This window comes from Capsaspora owczarzaki (genome assembly GCF_000151315.2).
Source record: "Capsaspora owczarzaki ATCC 30864 unplaced genomic scaffold supercont2.7, whole genome shotgun sequence".
Taxonomy (NCBI): domain Eukaryota; class Filasterea; order Ministeriida; family Capsasporidae; genus Capsaspora; species Capsaspora owczarzaki.
The window spans coordinates 1,275,695-1,291,450 of NW_011887298.1; the positions used below are offsets into that span (position 1 = coordinate 1,275,695).

At 54.0% G+C, this 15,756-nt stretch overlaps 5 protein-coding genes across 5 annotated transcripts; 3 read left to right on the forward strand and 2 right to left on the reverse strand.

Annotated features, from left to right (window-relative positions):
* Nucleotides 1-655: 655 nt before the first annotated feature.
* CAOG_08837 (hypothetical protein) lies at nt 656-3,767 on the forward strand (the record flags this gene model as incomplete). The annotated part of the gene is made up of 4 exons (XM_011272176.1): nt 656-1,743; nt 1,831-2,852; nt 3,489-3,603; nt 3,758-3,767. The coding sequence occupies 4 exons, from the start codon at nt 656-658 to the stop codon at nt 3,765-3,767; spliced, it is 2,235 nt and encodes a 744-aa protein (XP_011270478.1).
* A 1,220-nt stretch (nt 3,768-4,987) lies between these two features.
* Nucleotides 4,988-8,432, forward strand: CAOG_08838 (hypothetical protein; the record flags this gene model as incomplete). The annotated part of the gene is made up of 10 exons (XM_011272177.1): nt 4,988-5,055; nt 5,120-5,203; nt 5,262-5,345; nt 5,411-5,460; nt 6,082-6,115; nt 6,200-6,283; nt 6,653-6,736; nt 6,818-6,901; nt 7,005-7,079; nt 7,145-8,432. The coding sequence occupies 10 exons, from the start codon at nt 4,988-4,990 to the stop codon at nt 8,430-8,432; spliced, it is 1,935 nt and encodes a 644-aa protein (XP_011270479.1).
* On the reverse strand, nt 8,401-10,433 carry CAOG_04885 (hypothetical protein). Its single transcript, XM_004347586.2, has 6 exons — nt 9,843-10,433; nt 9,280-9,732; nt 9,076-9,180; nt 8,944-9,002; nt 8,777-8,872; nt 8,401-8,678 (listed from the first exon to the last, which is right to left on the reverse strand). Exons 1-6 carry the CDS (start codon nt 10,417-10,419, stop codon nt 8,613-8,615), a joined length of 1,356 nt encoding a protein of 451 aa, XP_004347636.2. The 5' UTR covers nt 10,420-10,433; the 3' UTR covers nt 8,401-8,612.
* A 289-nt stretch (nt 10,434-10,722) lies between these two features.
* CAOG_04886 (hypothetical protein) lies at nt 10,723-13,014 on the forward strand. Its single transcript, XM_004347587.2, has 2 exons — nt 10,723-11,101; nt 11,342-13,014. Exons 1-2 carry the CDS (start codon nt 10,757-10,759, stop codon nt 12,920-12,922), a joined length of 1,926 nt encoding a protein of 641 aa, XP_004347637.1. The 5' UTR covers nt 10,723-10,756; the 3' UTR covers nt 12,923-13,014.
* CAOG_04887 (hypothetical protein) lies at nt 12,958-15,747 on the reverse strand. Its single transcript, XM_004347588.2, has 6 exons — nt 14,961-15,747; nt 14,768-14,869; nt 14,310-14,684; nt 13,875-14,216; nt 13,413-13,796; nt 12,958-13,285 (listed from the first exon to the last, which is right to left on the reverse strand). The coding sequence occupies exons 1-6, from the start codon at nt 15,711-15,713 to the stop codon at nt 13,076-13,078; spliced, it is 2,166 nt and encodes a 721-aa protein (XP_004347638.2). The 5' UTR covers nt 15,714-15,747; the 3' UTR covers nt 12,958-13,075.
* Nucleotides 15,748-15,756: the final 9 nt, after the last annotated feature.

Below are 15,756 nucleotides of genomic sequence, written 5' to 3' on the forward strand. Positions count from 1 at the left end.
ATCATCATCATCATCATCGTCTTCCCCCGCGGCGGCGGGGGGGATTCAGGCAAACAGCAGTCAAGCACGCGTCAAACCCGAGATTTACACCGAAGTTCATTCCCGTTGGCTATTTTCCAACCCCGACGAGTTGAGAGACGCGTTCAAGATGCTCGAGGAGAACAATCATGACATTCGGTTGCGATACGACGCCAATCCCACCGAAGACGACGACATCGCTGAATGCGACTGCAGATTGTCTTCCGTGCAACCCGCGTCCACCGACTTGGCCGACGACGAAACTAGCGTAGTGCAAGATGATAGGGACGACATTCTTGAATTTCTTAACGACCAAGACGGGCACGACGAAAACTGCCGCTCAAGAACGCCTCGGAAGCGCAGGGGAGTCCATCTCACCAAGGAGGAGCGAGATAAACTTCCGCAGTGGAGCCCTAGTACGACGGTCATTCCTGTTCGAACACGCCGTTGGTATTGCTTCAATAGACGCGATCCGTCGAGGCCGCCTACGACCGTGCCAGACACACCAACTCTCCAACAACGATTTATTCGCGCCTGCTCCAGCAAGAAGCGAGTTGACAACAACTTTCACTTACGTCCGGAGCTCGGCGCCGGATCCTGCAGTTTCGGTCTGAGATTGACGGAGCTTGGCCAACACATGCACGGCGAGCTGCTCCTTATTGGGTTCAAGCTCGAGCAGATGGGTCGCCACGACACGGCTTGCACCGACGGCTCGCTCGCTTTCAAGCAGCGCGCGCATCCTGAAATCAAAGAGTGGGTCATGGATCTGGTGCGCAAGGGGTGCTCGGAGGCGTCCATTGTAGCGCAGTTGGAAGGGCCAACTCTCAACCCGCCGCCTCGCCCTCTTTCAAGTTGGAACGTACCGTACACTTCTGGTCGCTGGTATCCCACCAAAGACGCAATTCGCATGATGATAGTCAACTCAAGCAGCGAGAAGCTACATGGAACCGACCAGCAGCGCATCGACCAATTTCTCGCGTCAACCTCGTCGTATGCCTGCTCTCACCCTCACTCGCTCTACCAAGATGGGCAGTGCCCCGGCGAAAGCCAATACGGCGACAAAAGCGATGTCATTTATCATCAATTTGTTCACTGCGACTGCCAGAGCTGCCTCGAAATCCCCCTGAGGGAGTCGAACATTCTGATTTTAATGACGCCTTGTCAGCGGGCAACGTGGGACGCCCTTCGTCCCAAGGTCCTGTTCCTGGATTCAACCTTCTCAGTCAACCGCTACGACTGGGCGACAACAGCACTCGTTGCTGCTGACGAATCAGGCGCTGGTGTGCCGCTGGCGTTCATGATCTCCGACAGAGATCGCGAGCATGAATATGCGCGGTTCTTGTCCGAGGTCAAGCACGCCGTAGGTGAAGCGTTTAATCCGGTGCGCATCGTCATCGACAAATGCGGCGCTGAGCGAAACGGCATCAATCAGGCGGTGCCGGGTGTGCAGGTGGCAACTTGCTGGTTTCACGTCTGCCAAGCGGTGGAGCGCCAGTACCCGGGCAGACTAGATCTTCTCTCGTGTATGGCTAAAATGCGGTATGCCAGGAATGCACAAGAGCTGAAGGACGCGAGCAACAGCTTGCTCAACGCCGCCGGCGAGTTCCAAGGTTATTTTCTGTCTCAGTGGCTCAACGAACGAGATATTAAAACCTGGACGCTCTTCCACCTTGGCTTGGTGCGTGATGCGCTGGATCAAGGCCACACCAACAATTTGATTGAGCGGTAAGCTTGTGATGATTGTGAGTCGCTTGTCCCGTGCCGAACTTTGGAACCTCGTTGACTTGTCATTGCGACTTGCCTCCCCCATAGCTTTTTCGGCACGTTCAAGTACAAGTTTCTGAAAGGTTACCGCATGCACGATTTGGCAGGTCTCGCAATCAGGATTGTTCGGGACACGAACCAGCACTTCTGTTTGCAACGCCAACGCCAGCGACTCGACAAGCCGAATGTCGCCTTCCTTCCAAAGTTCCGCTCCTTACTGCTTGAGAAAGAGATGCACGCAGAGAAGCTCGTGGAAACCGGTCAGGTGTTGGAGCTTCATCGCTACTTTGGTGTAGGACTTGTTCTGCCTCAGCGGACGCTTTCTGAGCTTGATCTACTCCAAATTCGCGAACTCGCAAACGCTCACCTTGAGCCATTTTATCAGACGCGTGGCATGCCCTTGACTGAGGGTTTGCAGCAGCTGCACGAAGCGCTGAAGCAACAGTACCCAGATGTTGTGGTCGTTGGTGTCGAGCGGCGCTTTTGCAGCGCCATGCACGATCACGCTTTCATTTGCAGCCACATCCGTGCCGTCGCGCGGCACTTTGGAGGCATCGAGAACTTTCGTCTTCAAATCCATTCTCTCTTCGAAGAGCCACCAGTGTGTCCCGTGTCCCGCTCAGCACCCGTCAATCCTGCAAGCGAATCTGCTGTGTCCGCAGCCACTACTGCTTATGCCGATGATGCCCTGCCGACTGGCGCAACCGACATGGCCGTAGACGATCAGCTTGATGCAGACGGACCTGCTCGCACCTCTGACATGGCCGTAGACGATCACCTTCCCTCGGGCCCGGATGCAGACGGACCTGCTGACCGCACCTCGGACCTCCCCGCCGAGCTCGATCCGAATCACGGAGCGTCACCTTCTGCGCGTAACTCCGATGATGCTCCAGAGCACAGCTCTGGCCTTGTTGAGACGGTGGCCAGTCCCGACGACCTGGTGGACGAGCTCTCCAAGCTGTTCGAGAAAGGACTCGAGCGTCTCAAGACCATGGCTCAGGGCGATGAGTTGCACAGCCTCGTTCGCCAGCTCACACGCAATTGCAGCAACAGCATGCGGAATGCGACAGGTCAGCGAGGGATTCTTTCATTAGATACCCGGCGCACGCGTGGTGCAACTCGTAAGGCTGCCAAATCTACCCGAGCTGCCCAAGCCAAGGCAAAGCGAACTGCTGCTGCCAAAGCCAACCGAGCAGCAGCAGCAGTAGCAGCAGCAGCAGCAGCATCAACATCGTCAGCCTCAACCGTTCTTCCAGGTAACGCAACTGCATCCGCAGCAGCGTCGTTGGCGACCAGTTCGTGGACACGACGCAAGAAGTCTGGAGTGAAGGGGCGGCCCAAAGCTAAGCACCGTGTTCCTGCTGCACTTATCCGAGAAGTCGCAAGATCCTTTTGCGCCAAAGACAGTCAAGCATTCGAGAGCGCAAGGGCGGCGGTGACTGCGTACAAAACCCAACAGTTTGTCGACTACATCCCGCCTTCTCGCAGCAATCGCGGTACTCGAGATCCGTGGGGCGACACTACCCCTTCATTTGCTGATTCCGATCCCACATTTGGGAATGCGAGTGATGGTGCACGTTCAGCCAGTCGGAAACGACCTCGATTGGAGCCAGAGGCTGACCCGCAGGAAACGAAACCAGCGCAACCAACAGAGGATTGGTTTGAACATTTTGCCCCTCAACTGCGGCCGCCTGGAGGGCGCTCAGCGGCCATCCGTGCGCGCGACACAATTCGACGGTTTTCACGCTACGACACGAGTCGGGATGACGATGCAGACGTGTTTGAGGCCCAGCCTGAGGAGATGGACGACGATGACTTCAGGTACACTCTGGAGGAGTGTGTGCGTGCTAGACGGCTTGAAATGTTTGATTCATCTGTAAACCCGGAGTTTTTGTGAAGTTTTGTGTGATTGTGTGTGCTTGGTGTTGTACTTTGGGTCATTGTGGTGCTGCCCTCCCCACTGTTTTCACAGCAGCGGCGCCTGAGAGGTGTCAGCATCCTTGACCCCATTCGATTTTAAATTTTGACACATGGATAAACTTGTCTTTGAAGTTTCGCGGCATAGAACGTGGCAGAAGAGCTTAAAAACAGCTCGACAGCGCAAAAGGAGGAAAGCGCAAAAGGAGGGAAAATTTTTCTAAGTCCAACTTTTCCTGTCGCCCCCTTGATGCTCACTGCTACGCAGCCTGACTGGGTGACCCGATCCGCCCGCCCTTCAACCCCATGACTCAAACACCAATACCATTCCATAAATGCCCTAGTAGTGGGTTGCTGGTCCACCGTGGGGGTTGGTGGCTTGGCCGCTCCCTGCGCGCTCGCGTCGCTCCCAACCATTCCCTCCCGTGCTCGGTCCAGCGCAGACTTTTTCACCGGCTCAAAGCGGAAATCTACATTATCATTTATGGGCAACATGATGTTGGCAGAGAGAAGAGGCTAGATGACACTTTGAGATTCGGACTGAGATTAGCGATGAGTGAATTCAAAACGCTTGCATGTAAAAAGGACCCTCCGAGAGGATGCTCGGTTTTACTTTTCGGAATATTCACCCAAGCAACCATCATTCGATTCACTCTGTTTTTCTGGTTCTGCTTTCCAAATTATTCAGGTTGACAGCTTTGCTTGTTGATTTTCGCTTGTTTTGTTTGATTATTGTTTGCTCTTGCTTTCCATCCATTTTGCTTCTGGGCTTCGTGCGACGCCATGTCTATCCACACACTCACACTCACACTCACACTCACACGTCTCATCCAACAAGCCAACAAAGCATCGCACGGGTGTCTTGTTGTTGGTTGGTGTCAGAGTCAAAGTCTTTGTTGTGGATTTGGCTGTGTGTGAACACATCACTTCTCGTTTCGCTCGGTCCACGCTGTCGCCGAGGCTCAAGCACCACCTTCGCCGCTGGAGCAGCTTGTGTTGATGTTGTCGATGGGCGCAGTGAGTGGGTGGGCGGTGAGAGCGCTGGGGGTTGTCTGGGATCGACCACTCGGCTGTAGAAGCGGTTCAGAACGAGAACCACCGCTTCACGAATGAGGCGCAAAACCGCTCTGTCGTGTCGTGGAGTCTCGTTCCAAGGGCAGTGAACGAGACGTAACAAGTCACACCAAGACGGCCGGAACTGAAGGGGAGGGGAGTGGGAGTGGGCTCAACATTGGCAACAGCAAAAAGCGAGCTCGTGCTGACTGTTGTTCTGATCATATTATTGCAGATGGCTTCTGCATGGACACCGCGGCAGCGTGAGCTGTTTGAAAAGGCCAAGTCTTCCAATGTGGTCGAGTAAGTCTCGTCCAAGACCGAGGCGTGGTCGTTGCCGCGCGCTGACTTATTTGGCGGCATATAGTTTCAGACGCTCAGGAATCACTGACGCCGATGCTTTGGTTATTGCCGAGGGTCTCAAGGAGAATCGCAATTTGCAGTATCTCGAGTAAGGCAGTTGCAAGGAAGGGAGTCGCTCAAGACGATATCTGACGTGTATCAATTAGTTTGGATGGCAACCAGATTGGCGACGCAGGAGCACAGGCGATCGGAGCTGCGCTTCGAAACAAGGCCAAGCTGTCTATTCTCTAGTACGTTCTGGAGCTGTCACAGAGGCTATTGGGCGCGCTACACTAACTTGAGCGATCTGACATAGTTTGAGCAGGAACAAGATTGGTGACACTGGAGCTCGTGCCATCGCTGAAGGCCTGCAGACGTCGACTGCATTGACTGATTTGAGGTATTGGTCGCTCGTTTGAGCATCTCCAGCTTTGCTCCAGAATGGCTTGCTTCTGATTTTGGATGATTTAGGATGTTTGAGAATCAAATCGGCGATGCTGGAGCGCAGGCGATCGGATCTGCGCTTCGAAACAAGACCAAGCTGTCTATTCTTTAGTACGTTCTCGTGGTGTCACAGGGAGCGATTGGGGGCGCGACACTCACTTGGCCGAGTTGATGCAGCTTGGATGTGAACAGGATTAGTGACATTGGAGCTCGTGCCATCGCCGAAGGCCTGCAGTCGTCGACTGCACTCACTGTGCTCGTGTATTGTAGTCCCGTGTTGACCTCCTGTCGCATGTCAAGTTTCGCTCAAGAATGGCTTGCTTCTGATGTTTGTATGGCATAGGATGCACGCCAATCAAATTGGTGACGAGGGAGCACAGGCGATCGGATCTGCGCTTCGGAACAAGTCGACCTTGACTGCACTCAGGTACTTGTCTGGTGGTGTCACAGAGGCTATTGGGCGCGCGACACTAACTTGATCGAGTCGATGCAGCTTGAGTAATAACAAGATTAGTGACATTGGAGCTCGTGCCATCGCTGAAGGCCTGCAGACGTCGACTGCACTCACTGACCTCCGGTATTGTAGTCGCCCGTTTGAGGGATCGCCGCATTCTTCAGCTTTGCTCAAGAATGACTTACTTCTGATATTGGTTTGATTTAGGATGCACACCAATCAAATTGGCGATGCTGGAGCACAGGCGATCGGATCTGCGCTTCGAAACAAGGCCAACCTGTCCATTCTCTAGTACGTTCTGGTGGTGTCACAGGGGCGATTGGGCGTGCAGCACTAACTTTACCGATCTGACGCAGTTTGAGCAACAACAAGATTGGTGACATTGGAGCTCGTGCCATCGCCGAAGGCCTGCAGACGTCGACTGTGCTGACTGATTTCAGGTATTGGTCGCTCGTTTGAGCATCTCCAGCTTTGCTCTAGAATGGCTTGCTTCTGATTTTGGATGATGTAGGATGTTTGAGAATCAAATCGGCGACGCTGGAGCTCAGGCGATCGGAGCTGCGCTTCGAAACAAGACCAACCTGTCTATTCTTTAGTACGTTCTGGTGGTGTCACAGGGGCTATTGAGCACGCGACACTAACTTTACCGATCTGACATAGTTTGAGCAACAACAAGATTGGTGACATTGGAGCTCGTGCCATCGCTGAAGGCCTGCAGACGTCGACTGCACTCACTGACCTCCGGTATTGTAGTCAAGTGTTGACCTCCTGTCGCATTCAAGTTTCGCTCAAGAATGGCTTGCTTCTGATGTTTGTATGGCATAGGATGCACACCAATCAAATCGGCGATGCTGGAGCAGAGGCGGTCGGATCTGCGCTTCGAAACAAGGCTAACCTGTCGAAACTGAAGTATGTTCTGTTGTGGTACAGGGGTGTGGGTGTGCGGGTCTTCCAACAACTTGATGCAGCAACATGAGCCATCGAACACTGAACGTCGTTGACAATGCAATAGTCTGACAGACAACCAGATCTCTGCAAGCGCCGTTCAGTTTTTATCCAAAAGCGTTCTCGCAAAATGCGTTTTCTCGTGAGTGCCCTTGTCTTGCGGGTGTTTGTGACTTTTCCGGTCTTTCTGACTTGATTCAATTCCAGGGCCGAAAATCAGCGCACTCGCCCTCAAAATGCAATCAGTCCTCCTGCCATTCCACCGAAACCTGCCCACTTAGACCATACTCCCAACTCGCCTCTCGCTGCGTCTGATGCGACGTCGCAGCAAGTTCGTGAACTCCAGGCGCGTATTGCTCAGCTGGAGCTAGCTCAGCAAACCACAACCGCGGCACCCATCCTCTCCACCATTCCGCGAGTGTCGTTGCAAGTTCTGTCGCAAGCCACAACGCAGTTTTCAGAGTCCAAGCGCATCGGTGGCGGTGGATTTGGCAGCGTCTACTCTGGTGTGTGGAGCGGTCAGCGAGTTGCTGTCAAACGGTTGGCAGCGGATTCAACTCAAGGCGTGGCTCAGTTTGAGGCCGAGCTCGAAGCCCTCTCGCGTTTCCGTCACCCGAATATCGTCACCATCATGTGCTATGCCCAGGAAGGCAACGAGCGTTGCTTGGTCTACGAGCTGATGCCAAACGGCTCTGTTCGCGAACGTCTCGATCGCAAGGGTGGCACGCCTGCATTGAGTTGGCAGCAGCGCCGAACCATTGCGACTGATATTGCAAACGCTATGCACTTTGTGCAGACTGCCATTCCGCGTCAGCCGCTGTTCCACCTGGATCTCAAGACCGACAATGTACTTTTGGCCGCCGACTTTCATGCCAAGGTCGCCGACTTTGGTCTGACGCGCTCTGCTCCAGCTCAAGTGGATGCACACAGCTACATTCGTACGCAAACGGTTCAAGGCACACTGCAGTACATCTGCCCGCAGTACCACCAGGAAGGCAAGGTCTCCATCAAAACGGATGTGTACTCGTACGGCATGATTCTGCTTGAGCTTGTTACTGGACAACAGCCCAGCATCGATTTGATGGGTACTGTTCGGCACCAGCTTAAACGGAGCCGTAAAATCGATGCGGTGCTTGACAAGGCAATTGACTGGAGCAGTGAAGCTAAAGAGTCGGCACAGGCCATCGCCGAGCATGCGGCTGATTGTCTCGAACCCACGCGAGTGGATCGACCGTCGTTCGGCGAGATTTTGAGGCGATTGTCTGGCGAAGAAGTTGCAGGAGCAAACGAGGAAGAGATTATCGAGGGCAGCGATCGCGAGTGCTTGGTCTGTTACAACGCCCCGACGAATGCCAAGCTGATGCCTTGTCACCACGCATGTGTCTGCGTTGCGTGTGCTCAATGGATGATACAGCGTCGAGACAAGTGCATGATTTGCCGAGTCCTTCCGACTTCGTTCCAACAGGGCACGTACACCAAGACTTTTGTTCCGTGAACTTTATTGTTTGAAAGTATGTTGTGTTGCATGTCTAATTCGGGCTGCTTCTGGAGTCGCGCTGATCTAGTTTGTGTCTGTGGAGATGATCTTCTTGAAAATTGGAGATCTACTAAGAAGGTCAAAACTCGAGAGAGACTTTTCAATTGTTTTTTTTTGTTGTTGTTGTTGTTGTTGTTGTCAAGGCAAGCTGCCGAACGTTGAAAACCACATCTCTCGTAACAGCTTGTGCTTGATAGCGCATTGCTGCGAGTGCAAAGGAAATGGGGAAGGAGCGAACGCAAGATCAAGATCAGTCACCCACAAGCCATCCCCGGTTTTTAAAAACATTTCGAGCTACTTGCCTCGTAATGCGCCGACAAGTCTTCGCCACTATCGCCGTGGGGTAAACGCTCGAGCACAAGAGCTAGAATTTTGTCGAGAACTTTCATATTGCCGACCTGCAATCGCACAAATCAGCAAGTTAGAGAGGAAAACGCCAACCACATTTCAACTCATATGAAACTGAAACCTCGGTCGCGATTGGAGGTAGCTCGTTTCCCAATGACGAGGCAGTCGTCTCGTGGGCATCTGGTCAGTGGGAAAAAAAGCAATGAATATCTCTAGCACATGGAAAAAACAACACTGCACAATCAAAGCTTACTCATGATCTCGTGCGTTGCGGCCAAATTGTCAATTTCCAGGCAAATCATCATCTTCCACGAAAGAGGTCGGGAGCACTGTGCAACTACTTGGCGCAACGCGGTGGCTGGGAAGTGGAATGTGTGGTGATGGCAAGTGAGCTCCACATCCGCCGCTAAAAAAAAAAAAAAAAAAAAAAAAAACACGCATCCCACCAATTCATTACCTGCAGACCATTTGGCTGGTGTGTTAACAAACTGCCAAGCATCACGGGTGGTCACACGACCCGCTCCTAGTGCGGTCGGATAGCCAAGTGTGCCAATCAAATCGTCCGGATGCCGCAGTTGGACAATGTCGAGATCGTCCACCCAGGAAACGGAGGTGGTGTGTTGGGCTGTATTGCTGGCAAACAGTTGCTCGCACGAGTTTTCAAACGACTCCCACAACTCGGACACGAGGGCGTCCTTGATGCTGTTTTGGCTCTCGAGGCGCGACGTGCTTGCGGAGGAATCGGGCTTGACGAGCAGGCCGTCAGATAATTTGGTCCAGTTGATGAGCAAGAGCGGCTCGCTTTCTACGCTTGATCGAGGCTGTGGTGGTGGTGGTGCCTGTTGCTTGTTTTCTTGGGAAGGTGATGACTGAATCGGCTCCATCTGCCGCGGTGGTTTTAGAATGCGAGCTGCGCAACAATGCAAGAAAATCAAACAAGGTCAGCTGTAGTCCATCCCACAGCATCCCAAAAAACAAGACAAGCCTTGGTGGTAGTTTCTTTGAGCTGTCTGACTCTACCTGCCGGTGTCTGTGCTGAAGTCTGAGCAGCTGCGAACTTGGTCGCGCGCGCAACAACCGCCTCGTCGTCCTCCCACGACTCTGGCAGAGCGTCCGACGCTGCTGCAGCTTCGTGCATCGAACCAGATGCGTCGGCCGTGTGAGGCGCAGTTTCTTGACTGGCTTGAGCAGCACTCGTCCTCGTGCTGCTACTTGTCAGTTGGACTACTTTGGCAACTGGATTGGCCAGCACGTAGCGGTTGCCCTGGCTGTCGACCCACGGACGCGGCCCGTCGTCCTCGGGGGCAACCGTCGCGCTGGGCTTGTCGTCAGCTGCCGTGATGGCTGCCTGGCTCAGCAGCGCGGCGAGTGCCCGCGTGAGTCGCTCGGCCTCGTTCTCGCGCGCCGCAGAGTCCTCGTGTCGCTCGGTCAATCTTGCGCCTGAGCTCGCTTCTTGCTTGTTTGTGGATGCACCATCATTGCGCTTGGCATTGTCGTTGCTTTTATTGTCATTGTCATTGTCGATGTCGTTATGGTCGTCGTCGTCGTCGTAAAAGTCGTCTGCATTGTCGGCGAACGAAACGAACGAAAGCGACATGTCACACAAAGACAAATGAAGGACTGCATATGAAAGAGCGATCAAGTGATCCATGATAGGATGGATCGTACTGCGTATGCATCGAATAGTGATGAGCAGTGCGGATTCACACAGCCCCAAGTTGACAAGTTGATCGAGACGAAGCCAATGTCAAATCCGAGCGCTTCAACGCCAGCCAGACAGCAAATGGGTCCAATATGAAATTGCTCCTCATCATGTATCAACGTCTCACCGGTCCACATCAATCATATTATTCACAGATAGTCTCAGTTATGTCTCAGACATGTCTCAGTCTTTTTGTTTGTTTGTTTCACTTCTTTTTTGTCCCTGGGAACTCATGTCGACGCCACCGACGCTGCCTCCCAACCCTGCTTCTGGTGCTGCTGCGAGTGGACCCACGATGAGCCAGATTGCCAGTGTGGCAGCGACTTCGACTGGAGCTGCTGTCGCCTCGCTCACCGGATCGCACAATTCTGCTACCACTGGTACCACTGGCACTACTACGACGACGACGACGACTACGACTACTACTACTCCTGCTGCTGAGGTGCCAAAGTCGTTTGTGATGCGGCACTGGCGCAAGGCAGCAGTCGTCTCTGCCATCGCGCTGCTCTACGCTGGCTACAAGGACCATGCGGCCCACGTCGACCGCCACCGCCTCGCCATCCTCCGCGCAGCCGCCGTACGTCCTCGCTTCTGAACGACAATTAGTGATCTAAGCATTGGACGTGAATGGGAGGTGTCGTTGTGGCTTTGTTGTGTTGGGGGATGGTCGGGAGTGATCCGTTGCTTCAGTCTTGGCAATGCAAACTGCCAATGATGCTCAGAGCTTTGGCACTGAGGATGATCACAAAAACTCAACAAACTGCAACAAACGTGTTACTCACCCTCTTGTTGTTTCATCTCACTGTTGGATTTTTAGGATGTTGGCGCAGAACCAACCGTCGCAATGGAAAGCCCGCGCAGGCTGACTGTCATCATCAACCCGGCGGCGGGTGATCGCAAGGCGCGTCGCTTGTTTGAGGAGCACGCTGCGCCGATTTTGCATCTGGCTGGCATCGACTACGGCGTGGTCGAGACGGAGCGCGTTGGCCAAGGCAAGGAGATTGCAGGCATGATTGAGCTCGCCAAGACGGACGGAATCGTCGTCGTCGGTGGCGACGGACTGCTCCAGGAGGTCGTCACGGGCTTGCTGCGTCGTGAGGATGCGGACGAGGCGCGCAAGGTGCCCGTCGGAGTCATCCCAATCGGATCCGCCAACGGTTTCTTTGCCTCGTGGTTTGCCACGTCCCAAACCGCGCTCTGGATTGCTGGCATTGAGCGACTGCTGCCAGAGTCGTGGCGCACCCGTGTACTAGGCCGGCTAATATCAATCGATCCGGAGCAAGCATCCGACACTCGTGGTTTGCCTACCTCGGAAGACGGACAGATTCAACCACAAGACCACCCAGACGTCCTCCGCTACCTCGCCCAGCAACGTGACGAGCAGGCCCGATCGGTGCTGGTGCGCCGCATGGACGCGTTGATGCGCGAAAAGACGCTCGTCCAGCGAGAAATCGAAGTGCTCGACACCAGACCCACTTGGAAGCGCATCGTCTCGAGCGCTGCACCACCCGGCGTTGACGAACGCAACAAACGGCTGGGCGCACTGGTCATTGAGATTCAAGCACTCGAACGCCAGATCCAAGCCTCGGCCAGCCAGACGCTCCGCGTGCATCGCGAAGTCACGGCGCCTGCGGCACAAGTAAGCTCGACCTTTGCCAAGCAAATCATCTCCACCATCCTTGAGGACTCTGGCCGGTCTGTCGCTGCGGCTGCACTTGCGATTGCCCGTGGCAACACGGCGCCAGTGGACGTGTTTGAGATCTCTGCCGCCGAGTTGCAAAAGAAAGTGTACGCGCTGCACCACATTGGCTTTGGTATTCCGTCGTACGACGGGATTGATGCGACCAGCTCGACTTGGCTGAAGGGTTTGCGCTATGAAATGGCCCTTTGGAGAGCCGCCGTCCTCAAAAAGAAGCCGAGCGCCGAGATGACAATCTCCTACCACGACGTTCACACCAACGAGACCCTTTCGGCCCGCGTTCCCAACGTGCTGAGTCTCTTGGCGCTCAAGGGCAGCCACCTGACCGTCAGTCACCAATTGCGGCCATATGCGGTAGCGCCCAACCTCCCGCCTCAAGTTGTTCCGCAATTGTTCTTGCCAGGCGAGAATCGCGCTCTGCCTGTCGGTGGCTCCGTGCAACTGATGCTTCTCCAGGGCCCTGTGTCTGGCTGGCAGCTGGTGCAACTTGGCTCGGTCCTCTCGGCGAACTCGACTGCTCTGTCTACTCTGCAGCAACCCTCCCCTCTACCCGCAAACATTCGCGTTGTTCAGACAGATTCGTTTGAGCTGCAGCCCGACCGTAGCGCTGGCATCCAATGGAGCTTTGATGGTGAATTGTTTGATCCCCTTCCGATTCGTGTGCAAGTGCTTCGGCGACATCTCGCCATGTTTTGTTAAACGGCGCCCGCTGTGTAACACAACAATAACAAGCCATCAATGTCTTAATTGAACAAATTTGTTTCTTTAATCTGTCTTGCTCTCTCTTTGTGAGCAAACAACACAAAATAGAATTGAACAAACAAAAACAAAAAGAGCGATGAGCTGATTCGTCTACTTTTTGTCGTCAGGTCGCGGAGGGGCCGGGGCGGTGGAGAACACAAAATCGTCTTTCGTGTCCAACGCCCACGAGAAGCGATCCAGGGTCGTTGGCGGGAAGATCTTGTTCAGGTCGAGCTTGTTGCGCTTGCACCATGCCACGCTGATGCGAGGATCAATGTAGTTCACTTTTGACGTGTTGAGTGAGAGTGCTCGGGAGTCCTCCTGCATCAAAAGGAAAGATTGGACCAAAAAAAAAAGTAGTGAAAGAAAAAGTGAGTTCCTCGGGAATTTTTTTTCACAGCTGTTGAACACAAGAGCGCCTGGGAAAAAATGAACGGGGCTACTGTACCTTGGTCTCTTGCTTGACTTCAAGCTGGACAATGCGGTCTTCCGCTTTCTTTTTCCGCTCAACGAGAGCGCTGTACTTTTTGGTTGTTTTTGGCGTTTCCTTCAGCTCGTCCTTGATCTTGGTCAAGCTCGCCTTGGCAGCCTTCATGGCCGAGGCCATCTTCTTGCGATCGTCAGCGGGATTGGTGGTCGTGATGCGCTGGTGATTGCAGAGACGAGCGACAGCCACATTGGCGCGATCAAACGCCGCCTTTTTGTGCACTTCGCTCACTTTGCGGCAATCGGGCAACGAGCGCTCAAACAGGGAGGAGGCCGAGTATGTTCGGAAGCTTCGAGCTGAAAAGTTCTTGTCGAATGACTTGACAAACGTGTCAACTCGGGTGCCCTATGATTGGCGATACGAGAAGAAAGGGATCAGCAAAATTGAAGCGACCAACGGGACTCATTTCGCTCAAACACTCACAACTGAAGAGTCAAACACGGGTGTCTTGGGATCTTTGGCTGCCGCCATCATCATTTTGAACACTTTGAACGCTGAGGGATCAACTTCGACACTGTTGGTGTACTGCACCATGTCCTTTCCGGGAAAGTCGAACGAGATGGTGCGGGGCTCGACCAGCTTGACATGCTTGGGCAACAGCGTGAAAAGGCCATAGGACGAGTCGGTGTCGATCTTGCTCGTGCCGGGTCGAAGCGCAAGCTGATCGAGCAGGTAAACGCCCAACGCAGTCTGTGCCTGAACGGTTGGCTCCTTGGCGAGGCGCATGCACTTGAAAACTTGCTCTCGAATTTCAGAGATGTGCTCCTATTCGAGGAAAACAAAAAAACAACGTGGCGTGAGGATTGATTTGTTTTGTTTTGTTTGTGAATGAACAGAAAACCAAGTACTACTGCTTACACCTAGTTTGCGAACTTGGTCAAACTTGGCCGCAGTTGCCTCTTGGATCAGCTTTGCAGAACGGCTTGGCACAATCGCCTTGGTTAGACCGCTGATTTTGCACGTCCAGGTCGCGCTCCAGAGCGCAGTCGGGCGCGAGACAATCGCCTTCCAGTTTGTGCCTGGAACGGGAGATGGCGGAACAGGTGCGCCTTCGGACAAGTTCAGCGTAACGTCCGCAGGCGAAAGTCGAGGCTTGATGTGACCTGTAAGCGGCGAGTTGCCTCGTCCCAGAAAGATGCTGGGCGGCTCCATTACGTACGGGCCGAACTTTTGCGGAACGCCATCCACAACAACAACGCCGTGCTTGAGTGCTCGTTCCGCTTTCTTTGCTTTCTGTGAGATTGAGAAAAGAGTTGAAGATGAGGGACGACAAGTTGACAATTGGCTCTCCAACAAGAGCAAAAGGATGCACCGACCTCCTTGGCAGTCAGAGCACTGCGTTTCTTTTCGCGCAAGCGCATCAAGTGTGCTGCTATCTTGGTGAAGTCGCACTTGTCATATTCAAGCACCTTCGGGAGCTGATCGCGTTCCCAAAAAACAAAACAAAAAAAAAAAACACGTAAGAATCGCAAGTCCAAACACGGGACCCACAACAAGACCAACACCTACTGGGCTTGCCAGCTCATGGCGGTGCTGATCCACCAGCTTGTTAAGATCGGCAATAAAGTTCAGCCGGAACTTTGGATTGACAATCAACGGCGAGTTCAATCTCGCAGCAAACAGGCAGACGGCCTCCTCGACAACGTCAGGAAGCATCCTCACGGGCTGCCCGTCATAGAAGAACGTGACATTCACGGGCAATCGCGTGTACGGCTCTGGGAACAGGGGACCATTGTGCACAAAGGTCGTCCAGCGAGCCTCCTTGGCGTCGGCTGGGATGTCGGACGCGTCCAGATCGACCTCCTCGCCGTCGGCCTCCGCTGCATCGTCGAGCTCGTCCTCCAGGCCCGAGCTGATCTTGCTTGGCAGCCGTTGCTTGGCCTTGGTCTTGGACGCGAGCTTGGCAGCGCTTGCGGTCTTGGTGGTCTTGGCTTTGCTGCTCTTTGCTCCCGCGGCCGTGGCCGTGGCCGTGGCAGTCAGGCTCGATGCAGCTGCGGTAGCGGCAACTGACGAGACTGAGAAGGGCGTCGTGGTGGCTGTGGTTGCGGATGGTGCGCGCTTGCTTGGGCTCCATCGTGGGCTCGTCACAAGAGCAGTCTCCAGTGTCAGTCCTCGCTTGAAGGCCGGCAAGCCGTCAGATTTGCGGGCGAGCGTCACAGTGGAACCCGAGTACTGGCGATGACCAGGCACTGCGACGGATGCGAGCAACGGACGCGATGCGATCAGCGAGAGTGCTTTTGGCGGGAAACGCAGGCTCAGCATTTGTTTTGAGGATTGGGGGGAAAGACTGCGTTCATAAATATAG

What these genes read in the sequence shown, in the direction of transcription:
- CAOG_04885 (XM_004347586.2), bottom strand. Translation starts at nt 10,419, where the DNA reads ATGTCGCTTTCGTTCGTTTCGTTCGCCGACAATGCAGACGACTTTTAC. An exon ending in TTCAGCACAGACACCGGCAG is followed by an intron (nt 9,733 to 9,842) that starts GTAGAGTCAGAC and finishes ATTGTTGCGCAG; the next exon opens with CTCGCATTCTAAAACCACCG. An exon ending in ACCAGCCAAATGGTCTGCAG is followed by an intron (nt 9,181 to 9,279) that starts GTAATGAATTGG and finishes TCCACTTCCCAG; the next exon opens with CCACCGCGTTGCGCCAAGTA.
- CAOG_04887 (XM_004347588.2), bottom strand. Translation starts at nt 15,713, where the DNA reads ATGCTGAGCCTGCGTTTCCCGCCAAAAGCACTCTCGCTGATCGCATCG. An exon ending in ACCAAGTTCGCAAACTAGGT is followed by an intron (nt 14,217 to 14,309) that starts GTAAGCAGTAGT and finishes TTCCTCGAATAG; the next exon opens with GAGCACATCTCTGAAATTCG. An exon ending in AAGTCAAGCAAGAGACCAAG is followed by an intron (nt 13,286 to 13,412) that starts GTACAGTAGCCC and finishes CTTTTGATGCAG; the next exon opens with GAGGACTCCCGAGCACTCTC.
- CAOG_04886 (XM_004347587.2), top strand. Translation starts at nt 10,757, where the DNA reads ATGTCGACGCCACCGACGCTGCCTCCCAACCCTGCTTCTGGTGCTGCT. An exon ending in CCATCCTCCGCGCAGCCGCC is followed by an intron (nt 11,102 to 11,341) that starts GTACGTCCTCGC and finishes TTGGATTTTTAG; the next exon opens with GATGTTGGCGCAGAACCAAC.